The 20933-nt window shown below is 39.1% G+C and overlaps 1 protein-coding gene across 1 annotated transcript; it reads left to right on the forward strand.

Moving 5' to 3' along the window:
• Positions 1 to 296: 296 nt before the first annotated feature.
• Positions 297 to 15627, forward strand: LOC105285305 (tyrosine aminotransferase). The gene is made up of 11 exons (XM_011349440.3): positions 297 to 588; positions 4873 to 4977; positions 6261 to 6328; positions 7134 to 7292; positions 8723 to 8914; positions 9494 to 9576; positions 10676 to 10745; positions 14020 to 14148; positions 14248 to 14331; positions 14553 to 14651; positions 15116 to 15627. Exons 1-11 carry the CDS (start codon positions 432 to 434, stop codon positions 15275 to 15277), a joined length of 1308 nt encoding a protein of 435 aa, XP_011347742.1. The 5' UTR covers positions 297 to 431; the 3' UTR covers positions 15278 to 15627.
• Positions 15628 to 20933: the final 5306 nt, after the last annotated feature.

A 20933-nucleotide genomic window follows, 5' to 3' on the forward strand; every position in this document is an offset into this window, starting at 1 on the left:
GAACGAGATGAAGACGGGGAAATACTCTGTTTGCCACCGAGGACAACGACGAACGAAAAGTCGCTCGAGGCGTTCGTTCCCTACGTAAGCAGGGAATCCATTTAATTAATTATGAAAGAAGGTGTGGTGCCGAACGGACCAATCCGACCGGTTCATTCGTCCTCCAGCCTACGTGGAACATTTCGATTATTAGCGTGCCGTCTCGATCCGGACTCAGTGACTGAGAACCAGCCGTGCGAGAACCAGCTATCGATCGTTCTCGATCACCTTCTCGATCGCTGCCAGGTGAACAGCTGCTCGACGCGGGATTCCCTGTTTTTGGAGAACGCACGCGCGTGCGCGTCGTTTGCCACCGTCTACGTCCTTCAAGATCGCCGAAGATCGGCAGGTTTCATCGTCAGAGGCTCTCTCTAGGCAGGGAGTGATTGTTCATGAGCGATAACGAGATGTCCGCACCGAGTTTCCGCGAGCGATGGAATGTATGCGTCTCCGACATCGCCAGGAGAACGCACAATCCCATAAGGTCGATCGTGGAGAACATCGTCGTCGAACCGAACCCCAATAAGCAGATGATCGCGCTGTCCATTGGTGAGTTCGCGCGTAGAGATCATCGTTTTATTTTGTCATCGGTATGAGAACACTTGTTTCTTCATCTTTAGATGATCTATTGGATTATATTTGATATTGCAATTCACAATATTTTTTATGATAAATTTTTTTGGAAGGTTGCATTGAAAGGTATTAATTAAAAAGTCATAAAAGAAATAATTATAACAGTTGCGATAATTTTCCAACACGCGTCAATATAAAAATATGCTCTTGCTGTAAAAAATTGTACAATTTTATGAAAATTATTATATTTAAATACAACTTTTTTTACAAATACATGCAAAGGTTTTCTGTATTTCTGACGAATTGATAAATTTTAATAATCTTTATTAACAATTTTTATTCGATTATCGCGAGATATTTAATTTCTCAGCGATGCGGAGCTTTATTTGTACTGTGATATTTGAACCTTCCTGAATTTCTACTCTTGCACGGCGAAAGATAAAAGACGGAAAAGCACGAGATGGTATATCACGGTGGCGTAATCAAGCAGTTATTTTTTACACGGAGGAAAGAATGGGAGGGCCCGAGACGACCGATCATTCTTCGTTGAGGGGAGAAAAAGAGGGCAAAGGGAGAAAAAGGGTCGTACATCGTCCTTTATTACAAAAGTCGCGCGGAGATAAGCGCGACGTGCGCCTCCGCGTGAGATTACAATGTAGTCCGCCTTTAATCTCGCTCATTTATGAGACGAGGCAATAATTAAAAAGCATTTCATATGCAACTTCACATTTCCGTGATGATCGCACTTCCGCCTAAAACTCGGCAAACGACATGCCAGCGTTAAACGCCCAATGCCCTTAAATAAAATAATTACTTTCGTCCGTTTTGCTCGCTCGCGGCACTTGGCGAAAAGCGTCGCGTGTACAAGCGTACCGCCACCCACAAAGGTTCCACATTGGTTTTGCCGATAAACGCGAGTAAATGCATACAAATTGCAAACTTTTGCCGTTTCCCTTTTTCCCGTTGTGAGGACGGTTACATACTCAATATGCATGATCTCCCGGTCATTGATGTGAAAAAAGTTTGACGGACCGGTGAAAAATGGGAGATCAGATATTCGCGCGCCAGGAGAATGTGCTAGAATATGAAAAAGTGCATTTTGATTAAGCCTAGAATTCCGCGGATCAGGAAACTGGGTCGAAAATGCCCAACTGTGCGTCCGGTTCTGTCTATACGTTTTTTTTTTTTTTAAACTTGACATGTCTCTAATAATTTTTCATACGCGATCCTTGCCGTGAGCCCCGTGCTCTCACAATGACGTACGTTTTTTACCATAACCATTACACATAGCCATCATCGCCGCATCAAATTTTACAAGTGATTTTTTTCCTTTTTTTTGAATATTTAAATATGCGAAATCGTATTTCTTCTCAACGAAATTTTTTCAAACTACTGTCACCTAGCGTTTGCATCCGTGATATTTTTCATCGTACTGCAATATAACTCTGACATAGATTTTTATTGATTAAATAATATTACATTAATAATAAAATAATTATTTGCGATTTAATTATCAGAATAACATGCAAAATTTTGCATATTATTTTCATATGAAAATTAATAATTTTTTGATATAAATATGCCTTTTTTGAGTTTCACTAATGAATGATAAATAAATAAATTTCGCTGTCTGCTTAACAAGAAACGAGTTCAATTTCGACACAAGGTTTCCGAATTTTTCCCGTTCGGAGGTATTGGAACTTATACTCGGTTCACTCTGGAAAATATTGGCACGCAAACACGCGGGCGCGGACAGACAGCATTTCGTTTGCCGTGTTTCTAAGAGAAATAACTTTTTCGAAGGTTTACCGGATAAGAGTCTCTCTCAAGCGGTAAAACAATTTCAATATACTCGGCCCCGATCAAATTCCTGCAACACCTAATAATATTCAAGAGAAACAAGAGAACTATGTGAAACGCTGAATATTTTCCTATGTTTCCATGTTTTTCCACAATCGCGAGTAATAACAAGCACTAACGATATTAAAAAGTATAATATATCAAATGGAGTCACATCTCTTTGAGTGTGTTTCTTTAGCAGTTAATAACTGCTAACTGAGAGTAATCTCTGAAAAAATATCAACTTTCATAACTTTCAAAGAGAGATGTATGATTCATTACTTTATCATCGAGATATGAATTTTTCTGCTGAGTTAAAATTTCTTCGGGGAGAATTAATTTATTAACATAACATTTAGTGAGACAACAATAAAATGTTAAAGTTCCGATATTACTTTGATTAAGACATAATCAGACATTTGATTGGCGCTCATCCAGAACTGTTTTTCTTAGAAACGGAACAGAGACGTGAAAGAGACTGCGGATCTTCCGGAGAAGTTACGCGCGCAAAACTGAAGCATCGGGAATTTTTACCCGCGATCGGAGTTAATCGCGTATCCGCGTTTTCTTCTTTTTCTCTGCAATCTCTTTAAGTTTTTTAATTCTTCGGGAAGTTTGCAGACTTACCGCGCTGGGATGCGCGATTTTAACTATCCGACGTAGAGTTTTACAAGCGGTGGAAAGTTAAAAAGGCGGTGGTAGTGACGCGTGAGTCCCTTAACATTCACAGCAGTCGAGTGATGCAAAATGCGGATGTTGTCAGGATGTATCGGAAAAACGTCCGAAGCGCAATCCTCAGCAAATTTTATAGCGGAATAGAATAGAACTGACACGCGAGCATGCTAATCTAAATATATTTCGATTCAAATCCCGTTCGGACGTGCCAGCGACCGTAAACATTTTCAAGAGCTTTCTTTCATTCTGTACATATGCAGTCGGAAGAAGATTATAGCGTCAAGGATAAAACAACAGTGTCATAAAAGCATTTGTGAAAAATACTATCTATTATTTTTATAGATAGTAACACGATATATATTGAAACAAGACTCATGTGACAAGATTTCTCCCAGTTTTTACATTTCTATTTCAAGAACTATTCTTTCATTTTTATACAAAAGAAAGAATTTTCAAGCACATCTAATCCAAAAGAAAAAATTCTTTTCGAAATTGTTTAAACAAAATGATATTCCCTTACACATATGCATTGTGTCCCTTTCGGTAAAGTTGCGGTATACGGTTCTGTTCCAAAAATATTCCAAAACCGGTTTATAACGTGTCGAAAAGACGACAGATTATAAGAAATTCTTCTGTATCTTTTCCTTCTTTTCCTCAGAAACATTTTATATTCTAAAAAAAAGTATGTGACTTCATTTTAAAGTGAATAAAAAGTAACGCACAAATGCACTTTCCATTACTTGACTATATTAGCGTGAAAAAAAGAGTACAGATATTTCATATTACATCGCATATAGGTACCATATTTAATATTGACATATACTGCAAATGTACAAGAAAAATAAATAAATAAAACGAAATTTTATTAATAATTCATTAGAAAAAAGAATAAACACGTTGGAAAATTCATGTCTTGCGGAAAATGTCATTTTACATGAAAATTATCAGAATCGATAGATAACTTTCTCAAGGTAGAATACGTATAGCGTAAATTATTACACGTGTGAGAACCAATTAATAAACTGCAATTAATAAAAATAATTACTCGACAATTTCGAGCTGGACGCGCTCTTCATCGCATACACACACACACCCACGTAACTAATAAATTCCACTCAAAGCACGCACGGTATAGTCAATCAGCCGTGCTCACGATCAGGGACACAAGGCTGCTTTCATATCCCCATAAAAATAATCAACTGCAACACAGTTAAAACACGATCCTTCCCGATAACACCGACGTCGTAATAATTACGCGAATTTCACGGAGCACGAGGCAGAACTCGAATTTTATCTCGTTGTCGCACCTCTGCTTCATAACAGAAATTTCGCAACTAGGATCAGCTGCGGCCGGAGCTCCCCTCTCCATGTCCCTCCGGCAGGAACAATTAATTAATTCTGATTACATTCGAGAACGTGCGAGCCGCGTGCGGGGCCGCTTCGTTATACTTTGACAACGCGTCTGTGAACAACGTTTCCTAGCGGTTACGCAGCTTGCTTCGAGCCCGGTAACCAATTACAATGACGTTAGCGTGCGTGTAATTAGACGCTCGCGCGAAACACGCTGCAATGGTTCACGGTGGCCGGTGAACACGTGGCATTCATGAGTGGGTCCCACGGATTAATGCAATTAGCAGCTTACGTGGCGTAATCGCGCGATAACCGATATCGGCCGGCCATGACACATTTCTCAAGTGAGCATCTCAATGAGGTTCGCTATCGGCGAGTGTGACCGATTGTTCGCAGGTGATCCGACCACCTTTGGCAACCTGAAGCCGCCCAAGGAAGTGATCGAAGCTGTCCAAGAGAGCGTTGCCTCGCAGCTGTATAATGGATATGCACCGAGCACAGGTAACTTCCGTGATTCTAAGGCCGGTATTTATCTCTATTATATCTATTATTTATTTGTAATATTACATTATGATTGAAAAATCTGTGTAATATTACATTAAGATCATCTGAGATACTAATACAGTTTCATTATTGGCTAATAACGCTTTAAGAGCACATATGAAAAGCGTTTAAGACAATCTTAAGATCAGACTGTAAATATCGTTTCAGGATCCATGAGTTCAGGTAGATCGAGATCACGTTTGATTAATAAAATCTCCAACAGTTTCACGGCATGAGAAAAATAACGAAGTAATCTAATAAATAATCGAGATACAAGTTGTACAATAATTAGATATTGTACTATCGATTCAAATGGATACTATCGATTCAAAGGATAATAACTTTTACCGCCAGCAATACCGTAAAATAATTACGGCTCATTAAAGATCACGAACAACTTGTAATGTGCATCTGCCTGTCTTGTTCGACACGGCTCATTAAGGGGGGAGCCTGCTTTAGAACGTTGAAAATAAGGTATAATTTTACGAATTTTTTTGGAGAAACTATACAGCGGATCATTATAAAACTTTGATGCATTTATTAGTACATGTTTAAAGATAAAAAAATTATTTTTTTATTTGAATATATCGCCCGTAGAGGTCGTCCTGGAGGCATCTTAGTGCAGCCGGCATTGTAAATTGGTGAGCATTCTCCTGCCTCCAAATTTCATCCAAACTGAAAAATTGAAATATTTTCTCGTTATTTATGAATTCCCATCGTCGATGAACCTTTAATATTCATAAAAACATTAAGTTAAACAATTACTTTTGCATGAAAAAGTTCAACAACTTTGCCTAAAAATCGTACTTTTGTGTTTGGCACTTTTCAACTTTTTTTTCTCTCTTTGGTTCATCGACGATGGGAATTCATAAATAACGAGAAGATATTTCAATTTTTCAGTTTAGACGAAATTTGGAGGCAGGAGAATGCTCACCAATTTGCAATGCCGGCGACGCGGCTGCACTAAGATTTCTCCAGGACGACCTCTACAAGCGATATATTCAAATCAAAAAATAATTTTTTTTATCTTTAAACATGTACTAATAAATGCATAAAAGTTTTATAATGATCCGCTGTATAGTTTCTCCAAAAACAATTCGTAAAATATACCTTATTTTCAGCGTTCTAAAGCAGGCTCCCCCCTTAACGGATAATATGATAATCATTTCGCAATGTAGATTTAATTATTCACTGGATCAGTATCCATCGCACGTGTTTCACGTTTTGCAATTGCCTTGCAGGATATCAAAGAGCACGGGAGGCCGTGGCGGAGTACAGCTCGAACGAGTTCGTGAAAGTCGATGCCAAGGTAAATCGGACGAAATAGACGAATGCATGCCGCGCTGTCAAACGTTAATCGGCCGACACGAGTGTCGTGCGAGCAAGATTCCCAGTCATTGACACATCGAGATCCTTTGTCTCACGTATATGAGAAGGGAGAATCACCCGCACCTTATTTATTCAAGAACACAATCGTTATGTATTCAACGGCGAAGGACCAAGTTGCCAAAGTTATTCGAATATTAATAACAGTTTCGGAGAGGGATGATTATGTGAATTTCTCTCGATGCAGGTGCAAAAAGGTCGAAAAGGATAAGGACAATTTCTACAACGGGATCGATTGTACATCGCGAAAGCTCGCGTAATTCCGGAGATAGTTAATTAACTCGGCGCCGCGAAATTTCGCGAGATGGAAATTACAGGTACCGGGCAGAAAGAGAAAAAGAGAGAGAGAGAGAGAGAGAGAGAGAGAGATCCTCATAAATGGGATGGATACGCGACGATGCCGTGGAACGAGTTGTTCTCTAATTTTATCAACAATCCGTCGAATAAATTGAAATTTAAAATTACATGTTAAAAATCCGCGATGATGTTGCTTAATTGACTGGGCAACAAGAGCGGAACTCAGCGCGGGCAGCATTACAGAATTATATCGTATTATTTCTCTCAAAAGTGTTTTTATAACGCATCGCAGAGCGCGTTTCCGCGTGCGTTTGATCCGTGCAATTACTACAAATGCGTCATTCAATTAATCCTCCCGCAATGAGAACCCCTCGATATGGCATCGATGTAACGCGGAAGTAATTTATCTTCTATCTCTGTGCTTGCCGTAGGACGTGATCCTGTGCAGCGGATGTTCTTGCGCGCTCGATCTGTGCATCACAGCTTTGGCCCGGGAAGGCCAAAACATCCTAATTCCACGGCCCGGTTTCTCCATCTATCGAACGCTGGCGGAGGGTCTTGGAGTCACGGTGAAATCGTACGATTTACGCGTGAGTATCCTCCTCGAATTGCGAGACTGTGAGGGCGGATCGCGCAGGTCGATCGTTGGTTAAGAATTCGCGAGAGGAATTTAGATATTTTTATCGCGGGACTCGCATCGATCGCGCGGCATCGCTGATTTTCAATTTCGCTGCCGGACGATAACGAAACGGAAACGTGACTTGCACGTTCTATTCGGTCTATTCGTACGGATTAGTCGCGTGTGGTGACCCGAGGATTATGCAAATAAAGATCCGAGTCCTTGTTCCGTGATATTCCGGGTCCAAGTAAAACGTTATTTCGAGGTAAGGTCATATATTGAATCAGAGTGAGATCATGAATGCCAAATTTTGCCAGAGAAACGAAATTTGCTTTTCTTCCGAAAAATATTGTTTGTTCCGAAATTTGATATTGCCCGTTTATCGATAGCGTATTGATGTGGTGTAACTTTTCTGATTATAGAATCGATCGATGCGCGATTTGGCCGCTTAATGTCGCGTAGCTGGAAGCAATCCAACACGAGTGACGCGATCAATGTTCGCTTCATATATTTTCGCGATAACGCGCGAAATATTGATCGATACTACGGGTACAGTGTTACTCTGCAATAATCGTGCCCGTAAAACGGAAGGCAGTATTGTGCGCTACCGTGTTGCATCGTCATTAATAAGAAATGCATAACAGCGCGGACCATATTTCTTAAGTTATGCGTTATTCCGAAACGCACTTGAAGCGGCATAGTTGGGACGCAGCAGGTGACTTTATATGCAAAAATATACCATTTCGTTAGTATCTTAAAATTTATTAACCGCCCGGAGCGTGAACACATTAATTTACGAAAAACAATGCGGCCGCGCGATGTGCATCGCGTTTATTTAGCGCGCGAGAACGAGCTGGCTTTCATTATGGTATGCGCGACGTTAATTAAATATATTTTAAAATATTAAATACGTCAGTAAATACTGTCATTTTTTATAGTACAGTTCGTAATAACAATTAAACGACAGTTTTAGCTCAGCATTTTTACGCGCGTAACGTGTACAGTTGCGACAAGTGACGACAATTATTTAGACATTCAACAGTTTCACGAATAAATCAATCTGCAGCGCGCGAAATCTGGAACGATAGGATTTTCCGGTATTATTAGTGATTTGATAACGATAATGCTTCCTATAGATCTTTTGACGTTAAATTTCAAATTAAAATTCTGTCAGAGCACAATCGTGCCAAGATTTTGCTGAGATCGTTATTTCTATCGTGCTGGAGCTTTTGCAAGAAGCCCAAGACCATCAAGAAGCACCATCAGGCTAGTAAAACGCGCTGTTTCCGGGACACCCTGTACATCACCTCATATGATATGGGGAGAGAGGAGAAAGGAGGAAGAAACGAAGATTCGAGAGGGCTTCTCATGCACTCTATTAATATTAATCGTTCATTCTAGCCGGAGCTCGGTTGGGAGATCGATCTGGACGACCTGGAGGCGCAAATCGACGAGTCAACGGCGGCGATTGTTATAAACAACCCTTCAAACCCGTGCGGCTCCGTGTTCAGCCGCGACCATATACTTGACATTCTTGACATCGCCGCTCGTTACTACGTACCCATTATAGCCGACGAGATTTACGAGCATATGGTACGTACGTGCCCTCGCGGACTTATCGCGCGACAAATCGTTTCATTTGCGGGGACAGCGCCCTTTTATTTTTTCTTTTTTTTCGGAAGGGACCGGGCGTGCGATTAATTCACCGCGGGTACCACCGAATCCGGAAAGGGCGCGCGTCGCATTTCGAGACATTTTTTTTATTCACGGCGCGTGCGGGGCGTCACGCCCAAGCCGTTATCTGTCTGCACGGGAAGCGCATTATACGTTAACTCGGCATTTTTCATGCCATAACATTATTTTTTATAACATTTTCGCTGCATCGACGAATCAGGGGATGTTTTTTAAATTTCTGTATACCGTAAGAATTGCATTAAAAATATTGTTTGTATGCTAAACAGTTTGGCGGAATTTATAACTGGATGCAAAGCTATCGCGTTGGAATGATCTCGAATGACGGTAATCGCGCTGAAAAATTCAATGAGACGCGCTAATGTTTGACCGTAACGGCGACACGTTATTTCGTGCCGCGTTTGCATACACGTTGCGGGCGCAACGCGTGCGTGCTTATTATGTGCAAATAAATACATTTCGTCTCTCTATTGCTTTCAGGTATTTCCAGGACGGGCTTTTCACTCGTTAGCGTCTCTATCGACTGAAGTTCCTATTTTATCGTGCAGCGGACTAACTAAAAGGTACGTCGGACCGTGAAGCGACCATAAAATTCGCGTATTTCGTTGCCCGCAGCTCCGACACGAGATTTCTCGTCCAACGATTTTTTCGTAATTTTCACAAACCACACAGAGGAGACCGACAGCTAATCTATTTCCTAAGATAATACAGCTTGTTTTTTTTTTCAAAATTCGGGCGAAAAACTTGATGCAAAATGTAAGAATATCAAAGAACACCAAAATCGTACACGCTCGACCGGTTCCTCACGTCAGATTTTCAATTACTCTCGGCACGTTACCTTCTATTATCTTTCAACGCGAAGATATTGGGCGAGAGTAGCTATTCGTGAAGTTGACGCAAGAGGAATCTCCGGGTGCGCGGAAGCTGTAAAATTTTTCGTTCAATTTTTCGAAAATAGGACGACGGCTTGATTGAGCGTGAATAAAGCGTCGCGATCAAAGCCCACGAGAGATGGTATTCCGAAGTTTTGCGATTATGCCTCCATTATTTCAACGGTATCAGATTTGAAACGCAACTTAATTTACGACCGCTCTCTCCCCTGCTACCGTCAGTTGTAAATGAGTTCGCGCAGTTGTTCGTAAGTCTTTCATTGTGGCGCGGAACGTATTTTATACATACCGCAAATTTCGCAGCGTACAGTAGGCACTTTGATATTAACAGCAAATTGCGTTTCTCATGCAAGATCTAACAACACATGTCGTACACGCGAATAAGAGATAAAAAAAGAACGACACGCAAGAATCAGCGGCGGATGCGCTTTAACGTATTGCGATAACAGTAGATTGACCGAGACATGATACGAGTTAATAAATAATCCTCGCATAAAGGATTTCTCCTATTGAAGCACAACTCTTGTAATTGATCTAGACATTAATTTTTCTACAGCAATTTCTAATCGTTTCTTAGCTGTTCTAATCTTTAAAATAATTTTAATAATTTCTATGGGGACAAACGTTTCTTTACATCAAGAGCTTTAACTGTTATGCGAAATCATGCTCGGTTTGGAAAGTATTGAAATGAGTGTAGCGATATCTGAAAAGTGGAGCAAGTCGAGCGAAATAGCCGTCGCTATTTCATTTTCTCCCTTTGGTTTTTCCGCAGATTTCTAGTGCCCGGCTGGCGTATGGGCTGGATAATAATCCACGATCGTCAGAACGTCCTGGAGGCCGAGGTGGGTAAACGGTCGTGGCACAATACGTGACAGCCTGAAAATAATTGCTTCTCTGGCGGTATTGTTTCCGTAACGAGGCCGGCTATGTCCCGCCGAGTTCGGCAGTGCGCACTGCGGATTGGATTAAATTTCGTTGATTAAACTTCATTCCGCCATTAGAGTTCAGTCCTTTGGCAATCGGTGCCAATCGTGTCTTTAATTCCTCGCGTCCGTACTTGCGAAGGCAGACGTCCGCGTCGCACGAAGATCGGGCCAGCTCGAAACCGCGCTGCGGCGCCATTACCGAATATTTCTGCGCTCTTTAATAAGTTCGCAAGAGTCGTTTCGTAGTCACAGATAAGCAATTGGGATTGGGATTTCGTTGTGGATTGAGAAGTTTCTAATTGAGAAGGTTCGTGCACGTGTTACGCGATTGTGCAGCTATCACGTAGAAGTCATAATGATACTTGATAATTTTTTCACTTCAATTAATTTTCATTGCTCAGAGTTGATTGTTCAGAATTGATTCGCATGATCTGTGTACTCCACAGCGGCAATTTCTATTATTATCCCGTTACACCGTAATTGCGATAATACTCTCGGGACACGTCGGTAACATATTGCAACGATTAATCTTCGTCTTCTTTTTGTAAAACGTAATTTTTTTTCTTTTATTCTCGTGTCCGCGTGTATCTGTTTCGTTGCACATTTTTTTCGCGTCGTGCTACGGAAGAAAGGGTTGAACGTTCGACGGTTTGATAGTGTTTTCGTACGAGCTAGTGTTGGACGGACTGGCAAATACCTGTCGATTTGCACAGCGCGTCCGATGTTTCACAATTTTCCAACTTTACGAGAAATACTATCAAGTTTTTGGAAGTGATTTCGCTGAACTCGACATGACTAAGCTCGTGCTCGCTTCTGAGAGTTTCTACATCTGTTCGGATCCACAAGGGAGTCTGATGTATATAAAATGTTCTTCGTACATAAAATGTCTGTCTTTTAGAAACCGTTGCACATTCTATAACTAGACAACTACTACTCTATACAAGATTTTTTTATTCGTAACATGTAATTTATAATTTAATTTATAATAACCAAAATACGTGCAAATTGTTACTGAATTATCTCGTTTTATACACAGCCTTGCGGTTAAAAATAATTCATTTCACTTTGTTTTTATAATTACCAAATATACATAACGAGAATGCATTTTTTCTCTTCCATTATACAAGGTGGTCCACTTAAATCGATCATCTTAGATATTTCACTTGTTTTTGATGATACGAAAAAATGTCTAAGGAAAAAGTTGCACCGTTCGAAGGGGCTATCATGATGACAGAACAAAAATTTTTTCAAGGCTATTTTTTTCGGAGATTCAAAGGTCAAGATAATATTTTTAAATGGAACTACATATTTTTGTTTGCGCAATTTTATAGCCAACATCGAGAGGAGTTCAGCGACCCCTATGACAACATGACCTTTAAATGATCTTGAACGCGGGAAACAGAAAAATCAAACTTTATGCTCTTCAACACAAAAATTTATTTAAGGAGGTGTTCGAAATGATGTCCTCCGACTTCAATACATTTTCTAATACGATGCACAAATGATACTCTTACCCTTTCTATCATTTCTGAATTTATACTAGCACATGCATTCAAAATGCGCTCTCTCATGTTCTCTTGTGTAGTTGGTACATCATTGTAAACAGTGTTCTTTAACATTCCCCACAAAAAAGTCTAAAGGATTCAAATCAGGAGAACGTGCTGGCCAACTGATATGTCCTCTTCCTATCCAGTGTTCCGGAAACATTTCGTGTAAAACTGTACGTGCAACACGTGCGTTATGAGCCGGACAACCACCATGCTGATACCACATTTGTAAACGAGTTTCTAACGGCACCTCTTCCAATAAGTTTGGTAATTGTTGGGACAAAAAATCAGCATATTTTTGACCATTTAATGTACCATCAATAAAGAAAGGGCCAATGATTCGATTGTGTAAAACACCACACCATACATTAAGACTCCATGGACGTTGACGTTCTACTTGTCGAAGCCACCTTGGATTTTCAACGGACCAATAGTGCATATTTCTTCTATTTACTTGTCCATGGTTAGTGAAAGTTGATTCATCGGTAAACAATATTCTGTTGAAGAAGAATTCATTGACCTCCAACTGTTGTAGCGCCCATTGACAAAATTCTATTCGATTAATAAAATCATTTCCATGAAGTTCTTGATGCAATGCAATGTGATATGGATGAAATGAGTGGCGTTTAAGAATGAGTAAAACACTTGTCTTGGAAATACCAGTATTTCTTTGTATTTGTCGAGAACTGATGTGTGGATTATTTGCCACTGCAGCCAAAACAGTAACTTCTGTTGGTTCATTAGTTTGCAAACGAGGTCGCATTTTCTTACGTGAACAAACACTTCCAGTTTCACGAAATGTTTTAATAAGACGGTCAAAAGCAGCGCGAGACGGTAAACGCTTTTCAGGGTATCTTTGGCCGTACATTCTCTGCGCCTCTGTAGAGCTTCTTCCGCTTTCACCGTAAATAAGAAGCATTTCTATTCTTTCCTCTTTCGTATAATCAGTCATATTTAAACTCTGATATCGAGAAGCTCAGGAAATGAACTGAACTGCGAAAGCATTTCACGATCATAAATATTTGCATACACATACACACACGCACACAATACATGTATGGAATTATTTCAATCTTACATTCCATTGAATTCCAGAACATGAGAGTGTTTACCGATGAATCAATGTTCACTAACCATGGACAAGTAAATAGAAGAAATATGAACTACTGGACCGTCGAAAATCTAAGGTGGCTTCGAGAAGTAGAACGTCCATGGAGCCTTAGAAAATGTATTGAAGTCGGAGGACATCATTTCGAACACCTCCTTAAATAAATTTTTGTGTTGAAGAGCATAAAGTTTGATTTTTCTGTTTCCCGCGTTCAAGATCATTTAAAGGTCATGTTGTCATAGGGGTCGCTGAACTCCTCTCGATGTTGGCTATAAAATTGCGCAAACAAAACTATGTAGTTCCATTTAAAAAAATTATCTTGACCTTTGAATCTCCGAAAAAATAGCCTTGAAAAAATTTTTGGTCTGTCATCATGATAGCCCCTTCGAACGGTGCAACTTTGTCCTTAGACATTTTTTCGTATCATCAAAAACAAGTGAAATATCTAAGATGATCGATTTAAGTGGACCACCCTGTATAAATAATTAATTAACAATGCAGGTTAAAAATAATGTCTGAATTTATTGCCTCTTAGATTCGTAAGGGTTTACAATGCCTAAGCCAAAGGATAATCGGCAGCAACACCATTATTCAGGGTGCCTTACCCGCGATACTTCGAAAGACACCACAGAACTTTTTCGATGACGTGATTCATACTTTATATGTAAGTTTTTTAATTTGTCGGCAAATAAATGCAACGCATAATATAACGTGTAATTGTGCATTCTAAAGTGCGACATGTATTCAATTTTCAATGTTACAGTCGCACTCCAAGCTGGCGTACACCTGCATAGCGAAGATTCCGGGACTGAAGCCGATAATGCCGGATGGGGCGATGTATATGATGGTAACGACTTCCGTTGTAATTGTCACACCCTTGCAATTGCAAGAATAATTGCCCGACATTTGGTATAGCTCACGGCGAAAGGTCGTAAATGTTAATCGAATATCCGGTGAACAAGTCGGTGCATGGCCGCCATTTATACCGCCATTTAGTTAATGCAAATGCCATCAGCAAGGTAGACCGATTGCAATTTACGTGCCGTAAATTATTGATTCGATTTTCAGGTCTACATCGATCTGCCGTGTTTTCCGGAATTTAATTCCGATCTGGAATTCGTGCAGCGACTGCTAATGGAAGAATCTGTGTTTTGCCTACCCGGTCAGGTTCGTTTCTGACGTTTGAATTATCAATCAATCACTATAAATTCCGAATTGTATTTCGCTAAAACGTATATGAGTTTCTTCAATTAGACGATATGTCGACATTTCATGTCAGCACTTGTCGCTGAAAATATCGTAATAAATAGAGCATCATTTTGCAGTAATAGATTGAACAAATGCTTACACGTAAATTTCTGTTAATAAAAAATGTGAGCGCAAGATATTTCCACTGAATTGAATCAGAGACTTTAAAACAAATTTATGTCTTGACACTTTGATCTCGTTAAGGCAGATCGATATATTTCAGTCGTAATTTGCCTTAAAAATATTAAATGCATGATTTGTTACATTACTTGCAATTTCTCATTTGTAGATGTTTGTAAAAGCATAAAGTATAATCATCTCGGAATTTGCTAGAAACGTAACGTGATTTTGCTAATCTTCCGTATTCTCGCTTGATTTCCCAGTGCTTCGATTATCCGTCCTACATGAGGCTGGTAATCACCGTGCCCGGCGACATGCTCGGGCAAGCTTGTCAGAGGATTCAAGAGTTCTGCGAGAGACATCATTATAAAACGGCGGAGATCGTCGGTAGGAACAGTTTCGTCGACGTAGAAATTCCGTATTAACGAACGCTCGGACACGCGCCAGAGATTCGAATATTTGCGTTAACTCCCTCGATTGTCGTCACCCGGACTCAGATTTCATGGTGGTACACTCGAGGAAGATCGTGTCCGTCATCAACGAATCTCACCCTCGCGCGTGTGTGCATATGTATATCTCTTATATCTATATGTTTCTACTCTGTAATTATGTACATGTTCTTGTCTTTTATTTCTACGTTATCGCTTGTAAGTGCTTGTACAATTACCAATGTATGTAATAAATATTTGACATGTGTATTAACTTACGTCGGAATTATTACCGGAATTTATTATGGAACTAATAAAATAAATTTATACACGTTAATGCAAAGAAATCAATCGATTTATTTATTTTCGTGTATACGAGTGACTCCTTCGTTGCACTTGATCTGCGCGAAAAACTTCGATCGCCGACGCGAGGACGATATCTCACATCGCCGGATTACGTTCACTTGAACTGCTACCTGCTTCTTGTTTACTCGCAAATACTATAGCGAATTTGCTAGTATATTCCGATAATACACATTTATTGGATAGATATCTGATTTATAATATCTGCTGGGGAAATATTTGATTTATGCATGCGGCCGGAAGTGATGTAAGGTATCGTTCACACTCGCTACACATTGTTGAAGCGGTTCAAAACGATCGCGCTAAAAATGGCTCAATCGGCTTTCATGAAGCTCGCGGCGTATTGTACGATCGATTCAACGGCAGGCATGACTATCAATTTTACAATTTACATGTACGATGTTCTCGGTGGAAAATGCTGGAAAATCTCATTGGGAATCAGTGCGATTTTTTAGCTACGCATGCATCATTGTTATTCTACTTTGCGAGGATTTAAATTAACCACTCACCAATGCGCGACGAAATTTTTCCGAACCCATTGTGGTCCATCGTAATCCACTGACAAAATCGGCCGCCTGGAATCTTCCTGAAAGCTCCTTGAAACTTGGATTTCCCGTTGCACTTTTGTTGATCGTACTTTCCTTGTCACATCCTTCATCGATCGTCTTTCATCATGGTGCACCGCATTTCGTTGATTTCACTCTATACACATATACTTACACATACACTTGTACTCGCGACGCGATAGTCTCTTAGATAGAAATAATTGTGATAGTTTCTTAGATAGAAATAATTGCGATTTTAATTTTAAACGCAAAACTATGAACGTAGAGATGAATAATTAAAAATTTACGAAATAACAGAATCTAATAACGCGATTAAATTAATTGTTAAATACTTTGATAAAAGTTTTTGCGTTATTATTTCATACATGAAATTTGAGTTGAAAATAGCTTTACGATCTTTAATCACGTATTTCTAATCCTGTATTTAGCTATAAAAATGGAAAACTAACTTTCCCGTATGACAATTGCATTAAATATTGACGCAATATCTATTCGCGAATTTAGAATAGTGCTAAATTTGACAATTTGCAAAGTTCAAGTGTCATTTTATTTTACAGACAATCATAGACAATCTGCCCGTGGTAGAAAATCAGGTCGAATAAAATAAAGGTAAAGATCGATAAACCGAAAAGTTTTATAGAATTTAAGATATATAATATCATGTTTATTTAATTCTCAGAGACAAATTTAATTACATTTTGAATGATTTTCTCTGTGCTCTAGTTTTACAATAAAGATTTTATATCAAAAATTAACGTGACGTACATTTGTATAATGAAAGAAAATTTAAAAATATCTGGATAATAGTATAGTGATAAAAAAGTCACAACTTATATATTATTTTTCATTCAATGATTTATGTATAAATCTACGTAGGAAAGCGTCTATTTTAAAACAACCTAAATCGCACTGATTTGAGAGAAGAAGAAATTTAAATGTCTTTTGCACTTATCACTTACTGAAACAACCACGAGACAAAATCGGCCACGTTCTGCTACCAAAATCTAAAATAAAAATCGCAAATCCCGTTGATACATTTGTCGCTATCAAAACTGTAAGATATAATATAATATAAATACATAATTCGCTTTGATTCATGCTTGAAATGAATAAATTTTGCGAATTATCACTTGGAGAAATTACTATTATATCGATACGTTTATGAACCATTTTATATGAGAGTCAATCAATTGCGCGCACCGATAATCCGCAATTGTGGGAGACAATTACGTTCAGCTTTGAATCGCATTTTAATAATGCTCACCAATATTATAATCGGCTAACAATACGTTATAGATAGTATCGCGATGTATACGTTATCAAGGATGAACACAGACTAATCAATCGTTATAAGAAATATCGCTTGTAAAAAGCAACAACTTACTTTTACGATTTTATGATATTTTTATAAAAAATTTCGTAATTTGTACGAGTTTTATAATTTTCTATAAATCTTTTTATACATGATTGTTGATTGAATCAGGATGCGAATTCATAAAAGTGCATACACGATAGTGTTGACTGTCTCCAATTTTAATCCGCTACGTTTGAATTAATTTAACCAAAAAAGCTTAGAAAAAGGTATAATATGCAGATGTATGATATAAAAAGTATGAAGTAAGTGAGAACGCGAAAACCACGAGGGAATCGATCGCAGAAAAAGGAGAACATATGCAACTCGGGTCGGTATTACGTATCTTTTTTAAGAGCAGATTATACAGCTTAACTAGAAATGTCTGGTTCGCGTGCGCAATGAAATCTGCCCGCGTAAATCTCAGATAATTCAGTTACAGATACGATCAAACCGCAGCAGTTACCGATACCGATTGGAACGTGCTGTCGATATACTTAATTGGAAGTGAAATTTGAACGCTATATTCTCCTATAAAAAGATTTATCAAGATACTGTAAAATTCGGGCAGCTGGAACGTTTGAACAAAAGAATTGGAATAAAATAGCGGAAAAATAAACTAAACGGAACGGATTCATAAAGGCGACCATTTCCCATTTTAGCGAAACGGATAATCCGATGTGATTTCAAAGTAGCAATCTGATTCCTGTGTGAAAATTTGTGTTTGCAATATAGTAAAATAAAAGGATTACATGAAAGACCGAATTTTCTCTGCGTTACATCCCGCGTAATTATTTCACGTGTATAACAAATGTGCGTGTAATAAGCGAAGCTAAATAACATTTATTATATAGAACAGTTTAAATTGCAAAAGAACAATGTTTGCAGGATGCAATCATCCTAATGCCACACAGAATGAACTTTGGATTCGGAAGATGAATGAGAAACCATAAAGTCTTGAAAGGGAAGGAAAGGAGGGAGAACTAAATCGTTCCACCTTTCGACATACTTTCTGCACGCACGAATGCTTTGCTAGGATAAACGAGAATTATTGGCATTCTGCTAAGACCCGGATATCGCGCGATTCCTCTTTACGGGATCGAATAAAATCAGCGACGAGATTGCAGCAAGTGGTAACGCAAAACCGGCGGATCCGATCGCCGCAGGGTGAATGATCCAGACGTGTTCAATACATTTCCGGGATATTAACGCGACGATTCGTGGCCAACATTCGCGAGCGAACGCGAGCTAATGCATAATGACAGCGATTTTCAGGCATTTCTCACTCGGCAGATTTGTCGAGAATGCACGGTAATTCTTCCAAAGCGACCTGTTTGAATCGGGAGAAGGAAATTACAGATCTAGTCGTTAGTTCTCGATGTTCGTGGATCTTCGATCGCTTTCGAGTACAATAATTTTTCTAGAAATCCGTCGAATTGCGCAGCACAATGCATAAAAGATACTTCTGACATAAAGTAAGACGTTTTTCTAGAAGAACTAAGAGCGCAAAGGAAAAGTACATTATAATTTATATTCCCTAATTGCTATGAAACATAGACGAATAGCCGGACGGAGGACTTAAGGAGGACTTCGAAATATCGCCCGGAGAATCGTAATTCCTCAAGCTCGCAAAGCTTAGAACAAGACGTGCTTATTTATCTTGAAGACCGTGAAGCAAGATTTTATAGTGGCATCTTGTGAAGACAACATGAAAGCCGACAAGATGAGCTCAAAGTCCTGGCCGTTTGTTCTGGCTTATAAAACGGGAAATTATTTAAGCTCTTTTTTTCATCGTGCTTCCTCTCTTTGACAAAGCTCGTGTACTTGAATTTTAATTTTAGGTACATCTTTTAAGTACCTTATGTCGCAAACTTTCCAGCATCTATATTTTTTAACACACCATAACTTTTGAGAATTAATACTATGAAAACATGAAAAATCAAAGTTACGAGAATATTTTTTATACTATTAACTTCTTTTATTCTTGAATTGATCAAATGCATTCGGTCGTGAGATGATTCACGTATTCACTTTTAATATCTCTTTACTACGCAGAAACTGAATCACGACAGGCCATTCTTTCTTGGCACAATCCAAACGACTCCATCTTTCGAACTATATACGACAGACAAGCAGAATATGTGGCAAGACATAAAGCATAAAGCAAAATGAGTTATACGTTCTTTCTTCGAGTCTGTCCTCGTACGTGTGACAAATGATGCCAGTAATTGTAATAAACGCGTGGAAACGCGTTGCATTTTCCGCGGCTATTCATAAGAGAGATTCAGCTGGTATATTTATTTTCTGAGTCGAGCAAATGGTTGCGAAAGTGAAAATATTTGAGTTTTTATTTTCGAATTTTCATTAAAATATTTCCAGAAATTATGGCATATCTGTATTTTACACGTATCAGAAAGTATGTCATGATTAATATAGATTATTATCGCGCTAAATATTTATCAGGGCTTGTTTAAATTGTAAATTATAATTAAATTATAAATAACGCACGTAACGGAGAAGTAAATTTCAGTTTTTCTTTGATTCATCGCGACGTCAACGCGCGCAACTTTCCGCAACAAAATTTTCCGCTTCATCGACAACCGAGGGTGCTGGATTTCAAGTAATTGCTTGCGCGCGAAATAACCCGTCCGAGATGGAAACCGATAAAGCGAGACATAATACGAGGTTAATGCGAATCGAACGCGATTTCTGATTAATAATTTCAAGGTGGCACGCTCGGTATAACTGCATAATTGAATTCGCGATCGTGCGCGATATCAAGTTGTTAAAATTCTCACGTAGCGGTCAACACCGACGAAGGCCGGATGTTGAAGCTCCGTCTAAATGAATCATTTCTCTCGGATATTAAAAGCAAGGAGATACGCAAAACGTAATGAAATGTCAAATTAAAACGAAGAAAATGCGAAATGAGACAGCAAATAAGATATAAATTTTACAAACATTTGTAATAAAAACTATATAATTCCTTCAAACTAAAACGTCTTCGTGAGTTATTTTCATTTTAGCGATATACGTCAATTACACAGTATACAATAACAGGGTAATTGAGAATAATTGCAAGGCAGGATCAGACCCCGATCTGACTCAGCGCGAGTCAATTTATGTCCGCGCGGATTCGTCATAATGACGGGAGCAAATCCGATTCCCTTCGGACGAGAGTAATGAGAGATCGTCGCGGAGAGAAAGGCAATTTTATCGCGGGCTCCAAATGTCATCCCGAAAGGTATTCGACCGCGATTGAAGATTTAAGAGGCATCGCGTCATCGATTCCCGTCGCGTTTCGCGCCCGGATAAGGGTGAGAGAGAGCTATCTTCGTACGGCACCTCGTCATCCCCGCGAAGTATCGGGCTC

Source organism: Ooceraea biroi, chromosome 11, assembly GCF_003672135.1.
Source record: "Ooceraea biroi isolate clonal line C1 chromosome 11, Obir_v5.4, whole genome shotgun sequence".
NCBI lineage: Eukaryota > Metazoa > Arthropoda > Insecta > Hymenoptera > Formicidae > Ooceraea > Ooceraea biroi.